Source organism: Sceloporus undulatus, chromosome 4 (assembly GCF_019175285.1).
Source record: "Sceloporus undulatus isolate JIND9_A2432 ecotype Alabama chromosome 4, SceUnd_v1.1, whole genome shotgun sequence".
In the NCBI taxonomy this organism is placed as follows: domain Eukaryota; kingdom Metazoa; phylum Chordata; class Lepidosauria; order Squamata; family Phrynosomatidae; genus Sceloporus; species Sceloporus undulatus.
Window position 1 is genome coordinate 26653771 of NC_056525.1, and position 24524 is coordinate 26678294.

The following is a 24524-nucleotide window of genomic DNA, read 5'->3' on the forward strand; positions in this document are numbered from 1 at the left end:
TCATTAACAAACCCAAGCCTTTAATTCCGCCCTCCCGAGAGGCTTCATTTCCGAAAGGAAATCCCTGCACCTAATAAACAAATAACCGTCAGAGAGAGAGAGAGAGAGACACACTCGGCGCGCGCGCACTCGCTTTATTATGGTGGGTTTCTTATTTAACGTGTCGTTATTATTACCATTATTGTTGTTTTGTGTCCTGCGCCCGCCCGCCTCCTTCGCGCGTTGCGGTGATGACGTGGGCGACAGGGAGGCCGGCCTGGCAGCGACAGCGGCGCAAGATGGCGGCCACCACGGGCTCCTCGGGTGAGAGAGGGACCGGCAGCCCCGGCCGGCGGCCCGGGAAGGGAGGCCCAGGGGATGGGCGCCGCACAGGGACGGGGGCCGCTTCTCCCACCGAGGAGGGACGCGGCGGGCCCCCGGGAAGCCGGGCCTTTTGCCGGCTGGGTGTGTCTGGGGCCCGAGGGGCGGTGGCCTTGTGGGGCTGGGGAGGGAGGGCGGCGTGCCCCTCTGGCCCCTTCCTTCCTTCCCTCCCTCCCTCTGGGGCTTCTTAAAGCGTGGCTCTGGCCCCTCCGCAGTTGCTGGGCTGAAGGGCGAATGTGGCAAAACTATTAAAGCAACGCTCTTCCTTGTTCAACCCAAGAGAACGCCTCTCTAGGGATTCCCAGGTCCTCCAGCGCTGCTCTATGGCCAGCACCTGCCACAGCCCTCCTGGGATCAGGGAAATTCATGGAGTGGAAGAGCAGAAGGGCTGCCAGGCAGGGACTCACAGTCAAGCACCCCATTCACAGATCATACTGGAATCCTGGAGTTGGAAGAGACCCAGGACATCTCTGCCAAAGCATCCCCATTCACAGATGGCCATCCAGCCTCTGTTTGAAGACCTCTAAGGAAGGAGACTCCAATACACTCCCAGGAAGGACAGCCCTCACTGTCAGGAAGTTCTTCCTAATGTTGAGCTGGAATCTCTTTTCCTGCAGCTTGCATCCATTGCTCCAGTTCCTGTTCTCCAGAGCAGCAGAAAACAAGCTTGCTCCCTCCTCAATATGACATCCCTTCAAGTATTTAAACAGGGCTATCATACAGGGACATAGCTAGGATTTTAGGAAGGGGGGGGGGTTCCAGACTAAGTGTCACCATTATAATGGGGCTTGGGTGCACACACCATTCATTTTTCTAATGGAAGGGGGGGTCCAGACCCCAAGAACTCCCCCCCCTTGGCTACGTCCCTGTATCATATCACCTCTTAACCTTCTTTTCTCCAGGCTAAACATCCCCAGCTCCCTAAAGCGTTCCTAATTTTAGTGGAGGACCTACAAATGCAGAGAAGCGTTCTCTCTAGGAACGTCTGTGGTCAACCTCTGTGGAATGTGATAAATTCTCCATCTTTGTAGGTTCTCCAGCACAACTCTGTGGTCAACCTCTGGAAGAGTTGCCCTGGAAGACCTAGAGAGAACACATTAATCAAAACATGCAAATACAGTTCTCCATCCAGGTTTGCAGCTTCGACTTTTGCAGATTTGATTATCTCTCTAGGAATCTAGGTCCTCCAGCGCAACTTTGCAAGAGGTTAGCCATAGAGTTGTGCTGGAGAACCTAGAGGTTCCTAGAGAAAACATTTTTCTAGGCATTTGTAGGTCCCAGCATGATTCTATGATCAGCCTCTGGCACATGTTGACCATAGAGTTGCACTGGAGGAGATTTCTAAGGAGTTGTTTTCTTAGGTAAAAAGAATAGTGTTCTTTTATTTGCATTTTTTCCACATTCATGGGGATCCTTCACCTCTAACCCCAGCAAATGTGGAAGGAACGCTGTCAACGAATCCAGAAAAAATGCTGCAGATGTGGAGGGCTGACTGTACTTCTTAAATTATTATGTGACATTTTCCACCTCACTTTTTTTAAATCATCAAATGAGGATTCTGCAGAGATATGTGTTCATGATAAGAATTAGTCTGCTATATCTATAGAGTGAACTTATCAGTCTACGGAGGAACCTCCGTGTTCAAAAGCAGTCCATCTCTGAAGAGAAGAAGCTGGTGTTGAAGAAACTGGTTGGGGTGGTGGAGGAGGAGCAGGTGGCCATCCCACCTTTTTGTCCACAAATGGGGATTCTTCAGAGATGTGGATCCATGATAGAAATTAGTCTGATATATGGGTTGGTCAAGAGATCAGTCTGTGGACAAGACATCAGTTGTATATGGAGTGGACAGGAGATCAATCTATGGTGGAACCTCCATGTTCAAAACCAGTCCAAATCTGAAGACAAGTGCTAGGTGCGATGGTGGAGGTGGTGATGATGGAGGAGGAGGAGGTGACTGGGTTTCCAGCACTGCTTCTAAATTTTTAGTCTGTAGCTATCATTGTCCCTTACCATTAGCCATGCTGACTGAGACTTCATGACAGTAAGAGCTATTTGACAGTGGAATATGCTGCCTTGGAATGTGATAAATTCTCCTTCTTTGTAGGTTTTTAAACAGAGGCTGGATGGCTATCTGTCAAGTGTGCTGTGATTGTGTATTCCTGCATGGCAGGGGTTGGACTGAATGGCCCTCAAGGTCTCTCCCAGCTCTGTAATTCTATCTCGAGAGGCAAACACTCCCCATGTCTGCATCCTGCAATTACTTAGCAAGCTGCTTTTGGAAGTAGGATGCAGAGGTGGGGAATGTTTGGCTCTCCACATAGAATAACAGAGTGGGAGAGACTTCAAGGACCATCCAGTCCAATCATCTGCCATGCAGGAATATTTAATCAAAGTACTCTTGACAGATCGCCATCCAGCCTCAGTTTTAAAACCGCCAAAGAAGGAGACTCCACCACACTCTAAGGCAGCATAATCTCACTATCATGAAGCCTCAGCCAGCATGGCCAGCGGTAAGGGAAAATTATAGTTGTAGACCACAATATTTAAAGAAGTAGAATTTCCCATCCCTGGATTAAATGAACCTTTATTCCTTTCCTGCAGAGCTGGTTTTAGGAATGAAAGAGTGGGGCTCTCTTGAGGAAGATTGAGCTGAAATGGTAGTAGTAATCTGCTTATTTAATATAGTTACAGTCTGGCTTTCTCAAACTATGGAAGTCCTAAGTAATCTTTCCTTCTTGGCATTTAACAATTTATACCTGCTTAAATTTTAGCGAGGTGGCTGAATTATAACCCCTTTTACTATGTGCTACACTCCATACTCTGGAACATGGTAGCTGTTCTAATTTTTGTAAACTGAGTCCCAGGGCTAGGAAAAGGAGGGATACTATTAATAATCTTCTTCTCCTTCTTCTGTATCTTTTTCGGTCACTCTTGCCAGTATACAATGAACATAAAGATTTTTTAAAATGTTGTTTCTTTGTTGGAAGCTGCCCTACCCAGCTTCTTATTTGTTGTTAGCTGCCCTCAGGTTGGCCATGACTCATGGCAACTCTGTGGATGAGACATCTTCAAGACCCCCCTGTCCTCCACTGCTCTACTCGGGTTCTACAAATTGAGTCCTGTGATCTCCCTGATTGAGTCTATCCATCAGGCTTGTGGTCGTCTTCTCTTTCTTCTGTATTCTACCTTCCCAGGCATTATTGTCTTTTCTAGTGAGCCATGCTTTCTTATGATGTGGCAACGTACAACAGCCCTCCATTTTGTCATCTTTGCTTCCAGGGAGAGTTCAGATGATGTGGTCAAGGAGCCACTTGTTTGTCTTCTGGCTGTCCATGGTATCCTCAGCACTCTTATCCAGCACCACATCTCAAATAAGTTTATTTTCTTTCTTTCAGTTTTCTTCACTGCCATCCCTCACAGCCATACATGGTAATGGGGAATATAATGTTTGGGCAATTCTGACTTTAGTGCTCTGTTGTACTGTATATCTTTATACTTTAGGATCTTGTTTACTTCAATTCCAGCATGGGGCATGATTTATAAGGTGCTACTGCAAAGTAGGAAACAAGTAGGTATGGCCTTTTGTGAAAGTTCCCCTCTGATTAATAATGTGTCTTAGTTCAACCTCCAGAATGCTGTTTTTGCTTTAAAAGCCCCACAAGCTTGATTAGTACAGTACACTATAACTGCTGATAGATTAAGCTATGAACCAGGATATCTGATTCAACTCAGGCTTCCTGGTGCAGCCTTACCAACAGCCTTTAAGCAAGTAATCCCCAATCTCAGCAGTATGGGGGTAGTACTGAGCTATCTCACTTGACATTGATTGGTAACACAATCTATTGAAATGTTTTAGTGCTGCTCACACTGGTGGTCCAAAGTTTGGTGCTGGTCCACAAACCCACCAGCTGCCAGTCCTAGGCAATTTCCAGGAAAGAAGGAAAAAGTTGTAGCCAATGGGCAGAAATATGGTACTGGTCCCTGGCATATTGGAAAACGATTGCTGAACTTCCACAGCTTGAGAAGAATTGTTTTAGATGCTATAGTGCAATGTAAATTGTAACTTTTTCTTAGGTTAGTCTGTGAAGTGGTGGCAAACATTGAGCCCAGATGACAGCTGGACAATGGTTTGAATCTTGCCTTTTTTGTTCGGTCTCAACATTTTAACATTTATTGACCTTTCCGAAAATAATTTTCAGGACATATTGAGATTTTTGTGGTACCCTTGAAAACATCTTCATAGACTGAACGTCATAAGCTGCAATGCCTGGAGGCTCTTGGTGTGATATAGCAAGTTTTATAGAATCCTGGTTCGTAACGGAATGGATGAGGCTCTAGGAAAACTGGTGTAGCTTCGTAGGTAGATAATTAAATCTAGGTGACATGAAATGAGGCTCTAAGTATGCTGCAACTAGTTCTATGTCTTTTAACAAGCTGCCCTCTCTCAGCCCAATGGTACCTCCTGCAGAATGAGAGTAATAATGATCCTACTTGCATAGTTTTTTGTCAAATGTAGGTAAGTCGGATGGGGAGAAGGTTTTTTTGTTGTTGTTTATATAATATTATGATATGAGATTCAGGCAAGTAAAAATAATTCCCTCTTTAAATCTTGGTGAGAAAACATTGATCTTCCAGATGTTTTAAACTTCAGCTCCAGTCACCTCCCTATACATACATACAGCAGGCCAGAGATAAGAAATTATGAGAGTTGAAATCCAAAATGCCTAGAGTGCCAAAGGCTCCTCCTTCCCACTTTACATGGTGCATGAGTAATTTTTGAGACTTGTTGCCTGATATGTTGGAGACTGTAACTTAGGGGCAAAACAGACTGCCCCAAAGGGGAGGCTTGAAGCTGCTCCTGAGAGAGCCGGGTTGGGGCCATGGCAACTGCGCACTGTGGCCTCAATCCAGTTTTTTGCCGGCCCAAAAAGTTCTTTTTTGAGTCAGCAAAAAGCCAACTTTTCTCTCCCCCTGCGGCTTTACAGTGCTCCTGCATTGTGTGGTGTGTAAATGCTGCACCACTGAAGCATTGTGAAGCTGGCCCCTATGTAGGCAGCCCAGTGGCTTCTGGGCAGCTTCAGAGCAGCGTTGGGTCATGCGTACGCCACGCCCCCAAGCCACCAGGAAGCCAGAATTTCGAGCTGGTCTGTTTCGGGTCTAAATTGGCTTAAAGGGACATAATAGTCAAATTCATGGAGGATGTCTGCTAGTGACTTTACTCATGATGGCTACACCCTCAGAATGATTGGAAGTATTCTTCTGATTTCCAGTCACTGAAGACCAACAGTGAGAGAGGGCATAACATAATGAGGTTTGTTTCAGGTGTGCAAAGAAACTTTGTATTATGTTGTAACTTAAACGCCCTTTAGGTTTCTTCTACACAAAGCATTGCTCTGAATGTGTTACTAGATCATAAGGTCTTTAAATACTTTAAGGCCTGTTACAGACAAGAAGGGGCACGCCTTCTCTCTGCTGCCCCAGAGGGTAGGAGCAAGTGTAATGGTTTGAAGTTGCAGAAAACTATAGATTTCTATTCTAGAAGGAACTTCTTGACAGTAACAGCAGTTTGGCAAGGTAACCAATTGTCTATAGAGATAGTGGGGTCTCCTTCTTTGGGCATCTTCAGAAAGAGGCTGGACAGTTACCTATCAGAGATTCTTTAGTGGAAATCTTGCTTTGAGCAGGGAGTTGGATTCAATGATCCATTAAGTCTCTTCCAGCTATGATTTTATGATATTGTAGACATGGATAATCTCTTGGGATTTTCCCAGTAAATTTGGGCCTGAGACACACCAGCCAAAAGTGGTGTGCTGGCGCCGACACTAGGGTTCCAGAGTGCACTGAAACAGCACACTCCGGAACCCTAGTCCGTCCTGTCTACATGGACACTGCCATGATGATGCCGCCACTGCACAGTGTCTTCACGTCGCTGCGCATTGCGTACATTACGAGCGCACCAATGGCACACTTATGATGTATGCAACGCGCCACAAAAAGAACCCGGAAGAACCAGGTTCTTTTTACTGCAGTGGTTTGGCGGTTGCAGCATCCTTCCACAGTTAAAATGGGCGAATCCAGCCCGCCATTTTGGGGCGGTCTGCACAGCCGCTAAGCTTCCCAAAAATAAATTGAGGATAACTTGACATGTTACTACAGTAGATTTGTTCTAGACAGTGGTTGATAGATGTGGGGAACAGATATATTTCCAGAGTATCTATACTGGAGATAAAGGTACAGTTGGCCTTCATTTCTGTGGGGATCTGTTCCAGACCCCCCTCCCCTGCGAAAACGGAGGCTCGCACTTATTCAAACCCCATAGGCTTGAATGGAGTACACCCCATGTGTGCGAGGCACGGGAACGTGCACCATTGCAAATTGCTGGAGTTTGTCCCTCCGCATATATTCAAGGGCGTGGATCTCGTGAGTCTATGAAGAATCATCTTCATCCTCTCCCCACTAATGGAAGTTCCTGCAGCATAAGAACTTCAGTTAGATTTCTCTCTGTGTCTTCTCTCTGAAAAATGTGTTGCTGATTATGCTCACCTACCCACTGTTGGAACTACAGAAGTAACAGATCTTTCACTTAGCCAAATAGAAAAGATTATTCTAGGCATCACTGCATGTTATTTTTGAGTTTATTTACATAGCTCATGAGGAAACTAAGTACAGCTGACCATTTGTCTCAGCTTGTGGGATTTCTCTTTGGGATATAAGGGTTGGCCTTGTGGATCGATAGATTGTAAATAGAAATAAGAGGACGACAGCATTTCGGATAATGCTGATTTAAGCACTTTTTCATCCCTGTGGAGGCAAAGCAGACATGAGCTAATAGATCTTTTCCATGGACATGAGTGGCTTAGGGGTTAGTTCCCCGAAACAAGAGAACACACCAGAGTGTCTGGCACTTTATCCCATGCTTATCCTTTATTATAATACCCAAGATAATGTTTAATTTTATTTGAAAGAGGTTGGCATTTTACCTAACAAGATTTGCTCAAAAAAGATGGTTTAAAATGAAAACAAATTAATGTATTTTTCAAAGTTTGCCAGTCATATTAATATCCTTCTTAAATATAGTCAGAGTATTTTGATAATGCATAAGTGAAAACTGACAAAGGAAAAAGGATGCTAGGCTGTATGAATCTGTCAGTTTACTAAGATTACCCAGTACATTCCTGATATGTGCTTGCTAGTAAGAGCTATTTGGTTTGTGGGCATGGGGCTTTTTATGTTTTGGCCTAATGTCTATGGAATACTGTTGTGTAAGAGGTACACCTGGCTCTTTTCTTGGTGATTTGGTATTTAAGAAGTTGATATTTTAATCAACTTTTGATTGATTTATGTTTTATTATTCTATTTTATATTTTCTGGTTTTAACCATTGTTGCTATTTTCCTTTGTATTAAGGTTTTTCTTTTGTAAACAGACTTGAATTGTTTCGTAACATTTTAAAGCAGTATAAACATACTTTAATAATTGGTTTGCATGATCAAGTGATAATTCATTTCTCATTTTGTATCTTACTCCTTTTCTGTAGAGTTCAGGTTGGCATAAATTGAGACTATTTCATTCTCACAATACCACTATGAGGTAGGTTAGGCAAAGACAGTGACTGGTTAAAGATTCTCAGGGAAGCTTCAGATGCATCTAGGGGCAAATCCTCTAACCACTACAACAGAGTATTTTTATCACTTCCTCTTATGGGCGTAATTCTGTTGCATAAAAATATGTTTACTAAACTTGTAGGAAGCTGCTTGTTCTCAATTTTAAAGTTATGTTCTTTATAAAGTATGGTGAGCATGAGTGGCCTAGTGGTTTGGGTGTTGGACCATTACTCTGAAGACTAAGATTTGATTCCCTGCTTGGCCATGAAACCCACTGGGCAACCTTTGGCAAGTCACATGTTCTTAGCCTCAAGGGAAGGCAATGGCAAACTTGCTCTGAACAAATCTTGCCAAGAAAACCCCATTTTGGAATATTTGCATATACATAATAGGATATCTTAGAGATGGGACTCAAGTCTCAATATGAAATTCATTTATTTTTTGTATATACCTTATACACATAGCCTGAATGTAATTTTATGCATAATATTTCAATTATTTTGTGCTTGAAACAAAGTTTCTGTACACTGAACCATCAAATACCAAAGGTGCCACTATCAGCAATGCGTGTGGACTATTTTGGATTTTGGAGTATTTTGGATTTTAGAATTCTGGGCAAGGGATACTCATAGTTTGTAAAATATCAGTTAATTACTCAATCTTACTTTAGGCTTGAATTTTACAGAGATGTATTTGATTGCCTTACCAATTTGACATTCTGGCACTTCCACTCTCAGCATTTGTGGTGTGTCAACCTGTATCCTTGTGTAATATACTTGTTGCAACAACTTAACACCACGTTTTGTGTCATTGTTCTGTCATGATGATGGGTATATTCTCTCAAATATTTATCTACTGCATTGCTTCTTGGTCTTTTGGCTAAGATAAAAAACAAACCAAAAAACAAATACACTGGTGCCTCGGGTTACGAAATTAATTCGTTCCGCCATTCCTTTCGTAACCCAAAAATTTCGTAACCCGAAAAGGCTTTCCGTTAGCACTGGAAAGCCTATAGCTGCACTTTGCAGCATTTGAATTTCGCGCCGAAATGAATTTCGTAACCCGAAAAAATATTTCGTAACCCGAAACAGTTTTTGCCAATCCAACTTTTTCGTATCCCGGAAATTTCGTAACCCGATCATTTCGTATCCCGAGGCACCAGTGTATACCGCTTCATACTCAACTAACAGTGTCTAAACAGTTTACAACTGTAAGCTAATTGCCCCCATCAATCTGGGTACTCATTTTAGCGACTTCGGAAGGATGCAAGCCTGAGTCAAGTTTGAGCCCCTTTAGCTGGGATTGAACTCACAACCTTATGGCTTTGAGTGAGTGGCTGCATTTAACCACTGTGCCACCAGGGCTCTTGGATCAAGTGTAGTAGCAAATATTTATCTGCTATTACAGGAAGTCCCAGGATTGGGCTGTTCGTATGAAATGTGACACTGACATGGGCACCTCTTGTCCTTTCATCCTGTAAAGTCTACAGTCCTTTAATCTTTTGCAGCTGCTGACTTTGCAGTGTAAAGTTGAATGGAAGAAGATCAAGCTATATTGCTCCTTTTTTTCTTCGATAGTTTTTTGGGCATTCACTTAGAGATGTTATAGGAACCATTGCTCAGAGAAACTTACTATGTTGGTAAGTGGCTTCCTTGGGGCAAGACAGCTGAATGGTAAACCAGAATATGTCAGCTATTGTACATACAGATGATCTTGGTAGATAGACAGTGCTATAGAGATACCCACAAGACTGAATTTACAAGGTTAAAAGTACAGGCATAGCTCAGTTAACATTGCCTCTAACATTAAAGCTCCTTTTTAGAGTCTTTTTATGTCTATCCCCAGCCCAGTTTTCCTCCTTGTCTTCTGTCTAGCTAGATTTTTAAAGCAATATTGTCATTGAAAGGGTGGTGAAGGAGGGCTAGAGAAACATATGTTGTTATATTGTGTTGTAGTAGCAGCATGTCTGCAGTGAACAATTCAATAAAGAGCTGGGAAAAAGTGAGATTCTAGTCTGCCTGATCCTGTTGTAGCTGTATGTTCCTGCCTACAGCAGGCAAAATAAATAGTATCTGCTACCAGAATCCCATACTGAGTATGTGTGAAGAGCAAATCAGAGGGGAAAGAGGTATGGAGATAAGCCTCCCTCACCAGCTAGCATCAGCATGTTAAAAAGCATAGATCTGTAAGTTTGGACATCAACATGGATTAAGAGAATAATAATAATTATTATTATTATTAAGAGAAGTCTTCTTCTTCTTGACTTTACTTCGCGAACGAAGATTCAGGAAGGACTCATCTGTGCTTTCTACAAGCGCGTTGATGACGTTGGATGTATCCTTCAAGCTTGTGCAATGGATTTTTCTGGTGGAGCGCAGCGTGCACAGAACTGGCCTTACTCTTTAAACCAGAGGTTCAACTGCTGAGGCCTTGACAAGCATAGACGGTGGCAGCAAGGTCCTCAGGTCGTAGGTTTGATTAGAGTTTCCTTCTCTTAGATGGTTGACCTTACAGGGTTAGATGAGCACCATCTGCCCGGGTTTGGGATTAGAGTTTTCCTTCTCCTAAGATGGTTGCCATAAGGCTAGAGAGCCCATCCTGCCCTTTGGCGCTCTTGGTCAGACCCTTTGGTTGTGACCTGTCTGGCATGGGAGGCCCTACCGGTAGCTATTATACCACCAGCAGCATAGCTCACAACTTCATTAGGGTACACAAGCCTCTCCCCCACACAGTCAGAGTATAGCTGGAGGGGAATAGGAGGCCAGAGGATGACAGTTAAGGAGGGAGGAGCCTCTTTCTTCAGGCTATCCCTGGTCAAGCTGGGTCTGCCTGATCACTCCCTCTCAGGCAAGAAGATGACAGTTAAGGAGGGAGGAGTCTCTTCCTTCAGGCTATCCCTGGTGGAGCTGGGTCTGCCTGATCACTCCCTCTCAGGCTGGAAGATGACAGTTAAGGAGGGAGGAGTCTCTTCCTTCAGGCTATCCCTGGTGGAGCTGGGTCTGCCTGATCACTCCCTCTCAGGCCGGAAGATGACAGTTAAGGAGGGAGGAGCCTCTTCCTTCAGGCTAGCCCTGATGGAGCTAGGAAGAGAAGTAGAGATAGATGAAAGGTGTATTTTGGAAGGGGATCTAGAAGGTTCAAAATGTTTTTGTCTACATATGCAAGGTTTGTCTGCCCTGGCTGTTTCATTTCACATGTGCACATTGCTAGTTTTGGATAAAAAGTTCACTGAAACATGTTGAACTGCTCTTTTTTTTAGGAATCTATCCCTATTTTTCTATATTCCAACCACTAGTACTAAATTTTCTGTTAGTAATGCCCAGGAACACATATTTTTGTTAACGGTATAATTATAACACTTTCTATTTTGATAATGGAGGATCACATATGTGCATTGGCTTCTCTCGCAATTGGGAAATAAGTAAAAAAAAGGTCAGGTTAATGAGTTCTAAGGTAAAATGCCACGAACGTATGACTAACTGGTTAGTGTGTAACTGCACTATTGCCTTTCGTCATATTTAAATTCTTTTTGTTTCGCTTTCCCTGCTTGTTTCTGTACTGCACAAAGCTCAGTAGAAGAAAACTTTGTAAAGAGAGATATAACCCCCTCTGTGCATTTTATGGTTAATGGTAATGGCATAGCAAATATGAGCCCCTGTAGCAACAGTGGCAGATTATATGTAGGAGGAGCTAGAAAAAGTTATTATTTGAACTTCTGTTCTCATAATCCCTATCCAAGCATGGATGGTCCAAAAAGTAATCTTCCCAATTTTTTGTAAGGCATATGAGCAACATGAAGCTGTCAACTTTCCAGGATTAGAAGGAGTGAGCGGACATTCCCAGCCAAGCTGTTCAGCTATATCTTACTATATGGCAGGAATAAAACTTGGAATTTTCCTCATTCAGACCAATAGTTCCATAGGACCACAAGTATTTCTAGGTGAAAAACAGTCACTGCAGCCATCTCTGCTGCTTACCCAACTCTTTTTTATCCCTGATCAAGGAACCAAAACCAACATACAGTAATGCATCTTGATCTAGACCAGCAATGGAGAATGCATGGCTCTCCATATGTTGTTGATCTGTAAGTCTCATCAACCCTAGTTAGTGGAAAAGGTTGTTGTGATTTGCAGTTCAACAGCATCTGTAGGACCACATCTTTCCTGGATTTTGTTCCAGAGGAACCACACAGACAAGTATTACTGCATATTTTCGGTCTGAAAAAAATCAGCATTTTCAAGTAGTGTTTACATTGTGAACCTGAAGAACACAATCACTTGATACAACAAACTCTCCACGTTGCTGGTCCAAGCAGGATCTGAATGAGCAATGTAAATTATAATGTCCCCCACCCCCCAAAATGTTGTTAATACTGTTATTATGTGAATACTTGTTTAATGAGGTTACTGAGTTTCCTGTAGCAAAACCCACAAGTAGAATTGAAATCCAGGACAACACCCAGCTTGAAGTACAGACTACTCTAGTTTCCTGCTTTCTCCGAGAACATGTCTTGGCAAAAAAAAAAATTAAAAAATTGATGCGGACATACTTTTAGCCCAAGTGAATCATGTGTTCTCATTATCTGTTAAAGCTTCCATCCTTGTGTCTTTAAAAGGATAAAGGCATACTTATATTAAAGAATATATTAAAACATTTCTAACAATCATAAAATCTTGAGTGTTTAAGCATATGTTTCAAGAACACATCATTGACATTAAGATGCTTTTGGACTGTCCTGATGTAGAGAATATCAATAATGTGAATAGTTTTAGAAAAGTGTTGTTTAGAAGGCTTACATCAAAACTTTCTGTACAATCCACCCCATGCACTCAGGTCCTTTGGGAGCAATTTGCTGCAACCTATAAAAACTAGACTGTCTGCAACCGGCCAGAGGACCTTTTCAGTAACCGCTTCCAGATGGAATGGCTTGCCAGAGGAGAGCCATCATATTACCAGCTTAAATAGCTTTAAAAAACCTGTGAAGACAGATCTCTTCCAGCAGGCCTTCCCTGAATAAATAACTGGTCACTAAAAATCTGAACACCTGAACTTATTATTCCCTGGAACTAGGCTATGGCCATTGTTGATTTATTATTTTATTTTAAGGTACGTTTTAACTGTGTACTGTTTGATAGCTATTTTAAGGGTGTAGGATATCTTGTCAGGGATGATGGGAGTTGTAGCTCTTCACCTCTGGCTCTAACTCACCACCTTGTTTTATTTCTATCACTGTATATCCCATGTTGCATTTTCCTTAACATGTATGATATTGGGATATGGAATTGTATTATTTTAACTGTAAGCCATCCCGGTTGTGTTCCACAGAGAGGTGGGATATAAATAAATTTTATTACATTATTATTATTATAAAACCTGCCTATCTAAGGTAGGATACAGACCTCCCAAAAAGGGCCAACAGAAAAACCGTGTGGCTTCCTTGCGCAGCAAAAAGAACCCTTAAAGAGCGAGTTCTTCTTGCGGCGCGTTTGTGACGGTGAGACATGCGGATGCTAAGTGTCTGTCATGTCAAAATGGCGGTGCCCGTGTGTACAGGGAGCTGCCATTTTGATGCCCCTGTCATGTGCTAGGGGTGACACCAGTATGGGCGGTGGTGCGCCGTTGGCCAATGATAGGGCACACTTTAGGCCCGTCTGGAGAGGGCCTAAGTTATATGATGAGAGGATAACTGGTGCTAGTGCTATTTCATGTTGACATTGGGGTGATTAATCTGAAAAGTATACTTTCTAAATAGGAAACGTAGTACATTAAACCATTTTATAATAGCCAGCATGTCTTAGGTCCTGAACAACACAGTTCCAGGCATGTTGAGTGGTAAATCATAATGAGTTCCATGAGGCCTCTTGGTAGATAAACATGTATATCATTGCAGCTTTAGTATGTGGCCACCTGGAGTAAGCCCTGCCGAACTTGAGGTAAATTTGCCAAGGGTTGTATTGTATAAATGTATAATAATGCCATCTATCCTCTTTCCTCCAGAAAATAGCATGATGTATGTGTGTGTGTTTAATGTAGATTTAAAGCCTGTCCTGTCATGGCAGTGTGGTAAAGGAATAATCATGTTCTTGTAAGACTTGGTCTGAAAGATTATTCACATAACAAAATACATGCAGCACCTTCAGATGAAGTAAATATGTGTTTTAGCTCTCTCTCTGAAATATTACTTTGGCCTGCAATATTTGTGGGTGGAAGTAGAATGAGCACTCTCTTATCACCTAACTAATGTTTGTTAGTGATCAAATTGGGTAAGAGGAAGTACTGAGTATTGTGTGTGACCCACATTGGGAGCAGCCTCTCCAACCTGATTTATACTTCCTGAATTAATTTGCTGATCAGAACACAGTAGCTTTCTGATTTCAGACTTCTCTGAATTTTGCATTATCAAAATGCCTATGTGTTCATGTGTTTGTGTATGTATGCATATAAAATATGTAAGTTGTGATAAAATGTATACTACGTAAAAATTTTCACTTACATGCACTTTTATTTTAAGTGTAGAATACTGTGCTAATGGGACAGAAATAACTGAGGCCCAGTACAGACCTACTTGAAAGGCTAGCTAGGGGATGGAGTTGGGGTGTAGCATCTACACGGCGCACATCCTGACTCCACCCCCAGGGTGGCATGATGTTGCATGCCACAAGACGCGTGGTATCACAGCGCTCCTCCAGCGCTGTGTCTGCACATCAAAGTGTAAAGCCACCGCTGTGGCGCCATTTCCAGGGTGCAATAAGGACCTACTTTTTGCGTCTTCTTTTCATGCCCTGGTAAGGCCAGATCGGGGCCGCAGTGTGCAGTTGCCACAGCCCTGGTCTGACTGTAAAAGGGGTGGCCCTTTGGAGCTGTGTGCACAGCCCCTTAAGAATGAAAATGTGGGAAATTGACACAGGTCCTAAATAGTCTGATTAGTCCAGTCTTACATCAGATGACATTTTTTACTAAAAACATGCCTAGTTTCTGCTTATTTCCCCTCAGTTTGTCACATACTAGTCATGTAACACAGCCTTCCATCTTGGTGTAATTATTTTGTTGAGAAAATTGTCATTAAAGGTAAAAGTATTCTCTGTTGACAAGGTTGTCAAGTCGTGTCCAATCATACTGTTACTAAGCCAAAGAGCCAGCATTGTCAGAGACTACTTTGTGATCATGTGGCAAGCATGATTGCACAGGACGCTGTTTACCTTCCCACTGGAGTGGTACCTATTTACTTGTATTTGCATGCTTGCGAACTGCTAGGTTATCAGAAGCTGGGACTAGTGATGAGAGCTCATCCCATTATGCCGCACCCGGCCCTTGAACTGCCAACCTGCTGATCGATTGTGTAGTCAAGAGAGTCAGCATCAAATAATGTTGCCCTTCAATTGGGAAAGAGCTATAGGTTGGTCTTTCCCAACTTTTTCAGTTAAAAATTGATGCCTGATTGATTGGGCGTCAGGTATTTTGGTTTTTTTAGATTGTAAGCCTGAGGGCAGGGAACTGTCCAATTAAAAAGATTGTATGTATAGCGCTATGCAAATTTACAGCGCTTTATAAATAAACAACAACAACAACAACAACAACAATAATAATAATAATAATAATAATAATTTGTTTTAGTGGGGGTGGGGAAATGTAAGAAGTTGAAGCACAATCCTAACCTCAGATCTACTGGCGTAGAGTTTTCCCTACCTCAGTATCTTTGAAAGAGCATATCTCCTTATATGAGTCTGCTTGTGTTTTAAGATCTGCAGGGGAGAGCTTTCTCTTTTGTCATAGCATCATCGCAGGAAAGTTTGGTGAGAGGACATGAGAGAGACATGGCCTTCTCAGTAGCTGCTTCCAGGTTGTGGAACTTCTTGCCACATGAGGTTCAGTTAGCCCCATCTATACTCTTTTCTGCTGGCAGGCAAAGACTTTTTTATTTAGGCAGGACTTTGGTTCTTAACATCTTGTCAGAAGGATCTTTTAATAGGGTGTGTTGTGCTTGTATCTTTTTTATTATGTTTTAAAAACGTTTTAAACTGTTTTCATTTGCATTTTAATAGAATTGTCATTCAGTTGTTTTAAATATTTTTGTACCAATAGGTTTTTTTTAGCTGCATGTTGTTTTAGCTTGTAAGCTTCCTTGAGTCCTGCACTGTGGGAAAGGTGATATATAAGTTAAATAAACAATAAAATAAATGTGTAGGGGTAAGGCAGCCATCATTCCCAGCCAACACACTGTTTTCAGTACAGAATGGATTTTTTTAGTTCAGCACATTGTGGGCAGGGCTTGTGCACCCTGCGACATCGTGGTCCCATGTGGCTCCTCAACCCCAGGTGTGGGTTACAAACTTGCAGACACACAGCTTAGATGCTCTCAAACTTTACTGAACTTCTCAAACTTAATAATTGTCACTTACTATTTGATGTTCTTTTGAAGCCTGTTTTATCGAACCATTTCCTGTATTGCTATGTACTTTATATGTATTAGCCTACTAGCCCCGCCACCTTTCCCTTCTCCTTTTATGTCATGTCTTTTTAGATTGTAAACCTGAGGGCAGGGAACCGTCTAATTAAAAAGATTGTATGTACAGCACTGTGTACATTTACAGCACTTTATAAATAAAGGTTAATAATAATAATAACAACGCCCACACCCAAAACATAAACACAACCTCAATTAACTGTCTGTTTCTTCACAGATACTCTTCTCCCAGCTCTTCTCTCGGCCCAAAGCACTTCTCCAACACCTCCAGCTCCGATTTGTCTTGCCATAGGCATTGGGCCCTGCTACCCATAGTTCTCCTTTCGGGTCCCACCACTCCCCTTCCAGAGTTCCTCCTTCCTTTTTCCTCCACTCCCCTTTCTGAGGATATCTAAAGTCCCCCTCTTCTTTAGGGTTCCGTAAGGTTACCTCCACGTGTGGGCCAACCCTCAGCAGCCCGTGCCTTCCTTGGAGAGTCACAGGGCGCCTTTCTCTCCAGGGGCTTCTTGTTACTTTCTTTAGCCCTGCTCCAACCGCCTCTCCACGTCCAGTTCTTCCACATCTTCCCCTCTACCATGCACTGTCCTCTCCCTTACCTTTTATACCTCTTTCCAAGGGTCTCACCTCATCGCCTTCCCCTTCCCCTGGGTTCTCCTTTCCCTCCAATTGTATCTCTTCCCAACCAACCCTCCCCTCACCTTCTCCTCCCTCACTACACACATCTATAGGGCACTAACAGCAGATGCAGAGCAGTAGTCAATGCTGAGGTTACTAAAGGACATGGACTATGTTAGGTTGTTGCTACCTTATAAAGGGGAGCAGCCAACATGTGAGGGGAAATAAAAGGATAATATGTATAGAAATACATGTACAGTATTGTATTCATATTGACTTGCTTAATTTTATACATGTTTTTGTACTCTGGGAGCTGTCTAGAATGAAGGCCAGTTTAGAAATGTTCAAATAAACAATACATTTTAGTCAAAGTCCCAAGCATATGTATCAGTAGAGTTTATATTTATCATCATTTATTTGAAGTAAGGATCTTGAAGGCTCACTCTGAGACATGCAGAGGAATATTAAATTGATATGTGCTTTTGTCTTGGGCTCATACTATTTATATAGAGTTCCTACTGGGATTTATTTTTCTGTCAGACTGATTTAACAATATAAGTTAAGTTTCTGTTTCTTACTGCCCTTATCCCTCTTAGACTGTAACTCAAATGCATTCCAAATCCAATAATAAGGTGAACTTCATTACAGTTAAGATTGGGAGGGTCAAAGCCATACTGTGTTTTAGTCATACGGTCTTTTTCCTCTCTCTGTTTCTTTATGTTCTGTATGTACTATATTTTTCTTCTTTTTTTAATAAACTTTTATTGAGTATAAAAAGCGTACAAAAAAGAATAGAGAACATTTCAACACAAATTACCAAAAAGAAAAAAAAGGAAAAGAAAAAACAAAAAACAAGAAAGGACAAAAAACAAAACAAAACAACCATTAAAAATTCTGTATGGTACTTCCTTGGTTGCTGAATTCTTCCAATAGTTGCTTGATATATCTTACTGTACTCTTATCATTTTAATTAATACAGATACTATTGATTTCTTAATCCTGTTCCCACCACTTTTATACTATTTTAACTATGTTATATTCACATTCTTATATAATTCTTATCCTACACCGATATACACATTATTATATGTTTTTTATTATTTCACTATTACTGTACTTATCTAGTCTCTTCATATTGTATTCCTTCATCTATTATCTATTAACACAAGAGAGATATCTGTTTCATTTTTCCAAGGCCAGGTGTACCTCTCCTTTCTTTTCCCTCTGAAGGTATTCTTTCCAAATTTCCCATTCTTTATAGAAGTTTTTCATCGATCCATTCTTCACTAAGTAAGTCAGTTTATCCATTTCAAATAAATCCATCATTTTAAATTGCCACTCCTCAATTGCCAGGCATTCCTGCTTTTTCAAGTATTTAGCAAATGTTATTGATGCTTTTGTAGTGTATAAAAATATTGTCATTCTTTCTGTCTAATCTTAGGTTGTCCGTCATATTCAAGAGGTACATTTTAACACTCATTCTTTCTTTAAGTTTAATTTTTTTTTCCAATTCCATATGGATGTTTTTCCAGAATTTTTTAGCCTTTGAACAATTCCACCATATATGTAAGTAACTTCCAACTTCTTTTTTTACACTTCCAACATGTATTTTTATTGTTTTTAAACATTTTTGTTAACTTGTAGGGCATCAGATACCACCTATACATGGATTTGTAGATATTTTCTTTTAATTCTACACTTATGATCTGCTTGATTTTTCCTTTCAATGCATATAATTTGATTTTGATTGTATATTAGAATGTTAGTATTAAAAGTAAACAAAGTGCAAAGAAAAGCTGTTTCTTACTACTCTCATCTCATTTGATCTATAACTCAAATACATTTCAAATCCAAGATATTCCAGTTGTACTCATTGTTTGGAATAAATTAGTAGCCAAATATTCTGACAAGAAAATGATAATTTGGAATATATTAATATAATTATTGCCTTGTATTTTGAGTTTGGAGATGTCAGACTGTGCTTAAAGTAATTGCACATAGCTTTTAGCACACTCTAAGTGAATGTGCAACTTGTACAGTGGGACATTATAGACTGCATTTTAAAAAAAAATCTGATGGGCTATTAATGTACAATATACATATTATAAACTTTTGAAGTTCCACTGGCTTCTTCATCAGGCTAAGGTGTTAAAAAAGAGAAAAAAAATGATGATGATAGTAATAGACCTGCATTTTGTCAAGTTGTTGTGGTTATTCTCGGTTCAGATGGTATGGAGGGGTATTCATGCAGGTAGGCCCCTCCTCCTTCCAGCCATGAGGGTACTGGGAGATTCTTAAAATCTAGGAAATAAAATTTAAATTCCATGAGCAAGTCAAAAAATACTCCCTTTGAGATCCAGTTTTGTCTCCATCCTTTTGTGAGGTTACAAACCCCTTTGTTAGACAGAGAACACTGCATTTCCCAGGAAACCTTCATCCTTTTGCAGTAAGAAAACTTTTATGTGTTGTTAAGGTAAAACATGACAATGCAGCAGACAAGTGGTAATTGAGGATCAAAAATTTTGTTTGCTGAATGAATTGGCAGATGAAATTTTTAAAAGCTGTGCCAACTATTGACTCATACATTTAATTTAGAATTTGGATTCTTCAATCATGGGCTGCGGTTCCATGAGGAGGGACTTCTTGCAACAGACGGGTTGCATCTCACACCAGTTGGAAGAAATGTTTTTGCCAACAGTCTCAAGAACTTGATCAGGAGGGCTTTAAACTGAGTTCCGTGGGGAAGGGAGACAATATTAAGGAAGGCGAAAGGGCTGGAGAAAATAGTCAAATTGACATAGAGGAAACAAGAAAAAAAGTGCAAGGACACAACAGTGAGAGGCAAAAAATCTTGCACAAGCAGCAGGTAAAAGGGACCCATGGTCTGCAATGTCTTTACACTAATGCACAGAGCATGGGAAATAAGCAAGATGAACTTGAACTCCTAGTACAACAAAGCAAATATGATATAATAGGCATCACTGAAACCTGGTGGGATGAGTCTCATGACTGGAATGTGGAAATAGAGGGGTATAACCTTTTTAAAAGAAATAGGCCAAACAGGAAAGGAGGAGGAATAGCACTATATGTCAGAGATATTTACACCAGTGAAGAGATCCAGAACATCAATCATGGAAGCCAGGTAGACAGCATCTGGATAAAAATTAAAGGGGAGGGAAACAACAAGGACGTTATGATGGGAGTCTACTACAGACCCCCAAATCAGACTGAGGAATTGGATGATATCTTTCTAGAACAGATGACCACACAGTCAGAGATGTAGTATGATGGCGACTCACTATCCTGATATTTGCTGGAAGTCAAAATCAGCAAAATCCTCAAGGCCTAACAAATTCCTCACTTGCCTGGAAGACAATTCTCTGGTCCAAAGGTGGAAGAGGCAACAAGGGGTCAGCTATTAGATCTGATCAACCAACAAGGATGACTGGGTTAAGGGGGTGCAAGTGGGGGACTAGGTGGAAGTGACCGTTCTCTGGAGTTTGTTTAACATGGAAAGGAGAAGCAGGCCATAGACAACGTATTCTAGACTTAGGGAGGCGTTTCAGTAAAACTTAGAGAAGTATTGAGGGAGATCCCGGGTCAGAAATACTAAAAGGGAAGGGAGTTCAGGACAGATGGGGAGTTTCTCAAAAGGGAGATACTGAAGGCCACATTCACACATTCTTCTCACAGTTCCAGTGAGAAAGAAAAACAGAGGTGTCCAAGAACCAGGATGGATGACTTAAGAACTTCAACGAGCTAAGTTTTAAACGGAACTGTATAAGAAATGGAAAAAGGGGGAAATCACAAAAAGGAATTCAAAGAAATAGCAGGTATGTGTAGGGGTAAAGTCAGAAAAGCTAAAGCGCAGAATGAACTCAGGCTTGCTAAAGAGGCTAAAACAATAAAAAGGCTTTTTTGGATAGTCCGCAGCAAAGGAAGAAGAAGGAAAGGTAGGGTCCTGCTGGAGAAGATGGCAAAATGCTAACAAGACAGACGAAAAGGCAGAATTACTCAACACTTCTTTGCCTCAGTCTTCTCAGAAAAGGAAAAAAGGTGCTCAACCTGAGGATATGGAGAAGAGGAGAGATAGGGGAATTTCAGCACAGAATAAGTAAAGAATAGTACAGGAATACCTGTTTCACCTAAATAATTTAAGTCTCCAGGACCAGATGAACACATCCAAGGTATTAAAAAGATCTGGCAAATGTAATATCGGAGCCATTGCAATAATATTGAAAACTCCTGGAAAACAGAGAAAAATCCCGCGCAGACTGGAGGAGGGCAAACGTTGTCCCCCATCTTCAAAAGGGGGAAAAAGAGGATCCCAAATTATCGTCCAGTTACTCTGACATCAATACCATGAAAGATTCTAGAGCAGATCATTAAACAAGGGTCTGTGAACATCTAGAGGGCAATGCCATAATCACAAAAATTCAACATGGTTTCAGAGACACAAGTCATGCCAGACAAACCTAATCTCTTTCTTTGATAAAATTACCAGCTTGGTAATGAGGGGAAGCTATGGATGTAGTGTATCTTGATTTCAGTAAGGCCTTTGACAAAGTTTCCCATTACATTCTTGCAAACAAACTTGTAAAATGTGGGCTACAAGGTAACTGTTACATGGATCGTGTAATTGGTTGACCGTCCGAACCCAAAGGATGCTCAGCAATGCTCTTTTCATCCTGAGAGAAGTGACCAGTGGGTCCCACGGGCTCTGTCCTGGGGCCAGTGTTATTCAACATCTTTATCAATGACCTGGATGACAGGATTGGGAGCATACTTATCAAATTTGCAGATGATACCAAATTAGGAGGAATAGCTAATACTTCAGAGGACAGGATCAAAAATTCAAAATGACTGATAGACTAGAAAGCTGGGCAAAGCTAACAAAATGAATTCAACACGGAAATGTAAGGTACTGCACTTAGGCATAAAAATAAAAGGCACTGATATAGGATGGGGGACACCTGGCTGAATGAAACTACATGTGAAAGGATCTGGGAGTCCAAGTGGACCACAATTGAACATGATGAACAGTGTGATGCAGCAGCTAAAAAGGACAAGGCAATTTTAGGCTGCATCAATAAAAGTAAGTGTCTAGATCAAGAGAAGTAATAGTGCCACTGTCTGCTTGGGTCAGGCCCCACCTGGAATACTGTGTCCAGTTCTGGGCACCACAATTTAAAAAGATGTGAGAAACTGGAGCATGTCCAAAGGAGGGCGACTAAAATGTTGAAAGTGTCTAGAAACCATGCGGCCTAGGGTTGAACGACTTAGGGAGCTGGGGATGTTTAGGCCTGGAGAAGAGAAGGTTAAGGGGTGATATGATGCCCTGATTAAATATTTCAAAGAAGTCATATTGAGGAGGGAGCAGAGCTTGTTTCGCTGCTCCAGAGAACAGACCGGAACAATGGATGGAAGCTACAGGAAAAGAGATTCCACCTCAACATTAGGAAGAACTTCCTGACAGTAAGGGCTGTTTCGACAGTGGAACACACTTCCTAGGAGTGTAGTGGAGCCTCCTTCTCTGGAGGTCTTCAACAGAGGCTGGATGGCCATCGTCGGGGATGCTTGATTTGGATTTCCTGCATGGCAGGGTTGGACTGGATGGCCTGCGGTCTCTTCCAACTCTATGATTCTATGATTCCAGACAGTTGTTTGTGTTGGCTTTAAATGTCTCTTAGATGTATTCATGCTGAGACAATTTGTGCATTCAAGGTTTTAGTTTACATCTGGACTATGTTACTGAAAAAAAAGATACTGAATATTAAGAGACCTGTTCATGCATTCCTTTGACACATGCACATTTCAATAAAGAACACTTTCTGGGTGCTAGTCAGGCCTCCCCACTCTTTTGTTTCCACAATACAGACTATGAACAGGTACCATTTTCTGAATTTGAATTCTGTAGAACAGGCATGCTGCAGCACTATCTGGAATCACACTGAGGGTTATTTGTACATTTTTTACAGTGTGAAAACACTGCATTTTTATATTATTTGGCAGAAAAAATATTTTTGGTTACGTTTTAATTCTGTGGGTTTTCTCCCCTGCTTGTTTAACCTATTCTGAAAATGCACTTCTCCACTTTTTCTTGCCTTTCCTTCCCTCTTTCGCCTTTGGGAGAGTCAGATTCACTTACCTCTCTTCTCCACCTCCAAACCTATTGCTGAGCTAACCAATCTGGGACACTGGGTTTTTTGCACTCACAGTAATGGATACTGTAGAACTCAAATGACCCATACAGGTAACTGCCTGCTGACCAAAGGATGGAAAAGTAGTTCAAGCTGCAACCATAGGCCTTTGAATCCAGGAGAACAGAGGAAAGCCAATATGATAAAGGTGTTGTTTCACTAATTCAATTTCTTCTCACAAAATAAACGAGAACAAATAATGAGTACCTGAGATATCTTAAGAGTTGTACACTTCTGCAACAATTTTTTTCAGTTGTACAAACTGTATGAGTCTTGGACCATATCACAATAGTTTCTCTTCATCTGAAATTTTCTAGAAGATTCACTTTTTTTCTAGATCTCATTATTTTGTGAAACTGAAATTTTCTGTGGACATTAACCTTGGTTGCAAATTTGTTGAGTGACTGAGTGAGTGAAATAGGTGTACACTGCTGTTTGCACCAATATTTTGCGTTTAATGTACCTCTTATATATATATATATTTCTTATTTTCACTTTTTATTCCCACTTAATTCATTTATCACAATAGGATTACTGCATTGTTAATAACAAAATGTTGGCATACAAAATATCAGATAAGCTACCAATCTTACTTTATCTCATTCTTATTTGTTTAAAGAGTAAAAGTTCCTCTAATTTTCGACTGCTGGAAGAACTTGAAGAAGGTCAGAAAGGATAGGAGATGGAACTTAGTTGGGGTCTTGAAGATGATGAAGATATGACACTTACAAGATGGACAGGCATGATTATTGGACCTCCCAGAGTAAGCAGGGTTTAATGAAAAAAGTTATCTTATAAATCTTTAGAGATGTGTCTTTCATTTGCAGATTTGCCAAACTAATTGTTGTGTGTGCATGTTTTCTTCTTGTAATTTCAAGATGTAGTGCCTGGTACTATATTATGTGAAATGATACTGAGTAAAATAGCCTGACTTGCTTCCTTTGACACATGCACACCTTCTGGCATACCTGGACAATCTTCCCTCCTCTCTTGCACATGTACAACTGTGAACAGTTACATTTGGATTTTGTATTACAGGCATATTACAGCACAACAGGATCACTCTTGAGGGCTATGTGAGTGTCACTTGTTAATCAAGAATGATCTGGGACTCTGTTGATTGGGGAGGAAATAGTTTAGCCCCATGATGGCGAACCTATGGCAGTGTGCCATGGGTGGCACACAAACCATTTCGCCTGGCATAGGTCAGGGAGGAGGAACAGGCATGTGTACGCCCATTGCTCCTCCTCCCTGCTATTTCCCGGCGTCAGCTGTCCTGAGT

The 24524-nt window shown here is 41.3% G+C and overlaps 1 protein-coding gene across 1 annotated transcript in view; it reads left to right on the forward strand.

Annotated features, from left to right (window-relative positions):
• Positions 1–227: 227 nt before the first annotated feature.
• The window catches only part of UBE2V1 (ubiquitin conjugating enzyme E2 V1), a 41327-nt gene continuing 17030 nt past the window's right edge, over positions 228–24524 (forward strand). Inside the window, exons 1-2 of the mRNA XM_042461960.1 lie at positions 228–303; positions 23861–24005. Coding sequence (XP_042317894.1) covers positions 23925–24005 — 81 coding nt within the window. The 5' untranslated portion in view covers positions 228–303; positions 23861–23924. The remainder of the gene's footprint in view (positions 304–23860; positions 24006–24524) is intronic.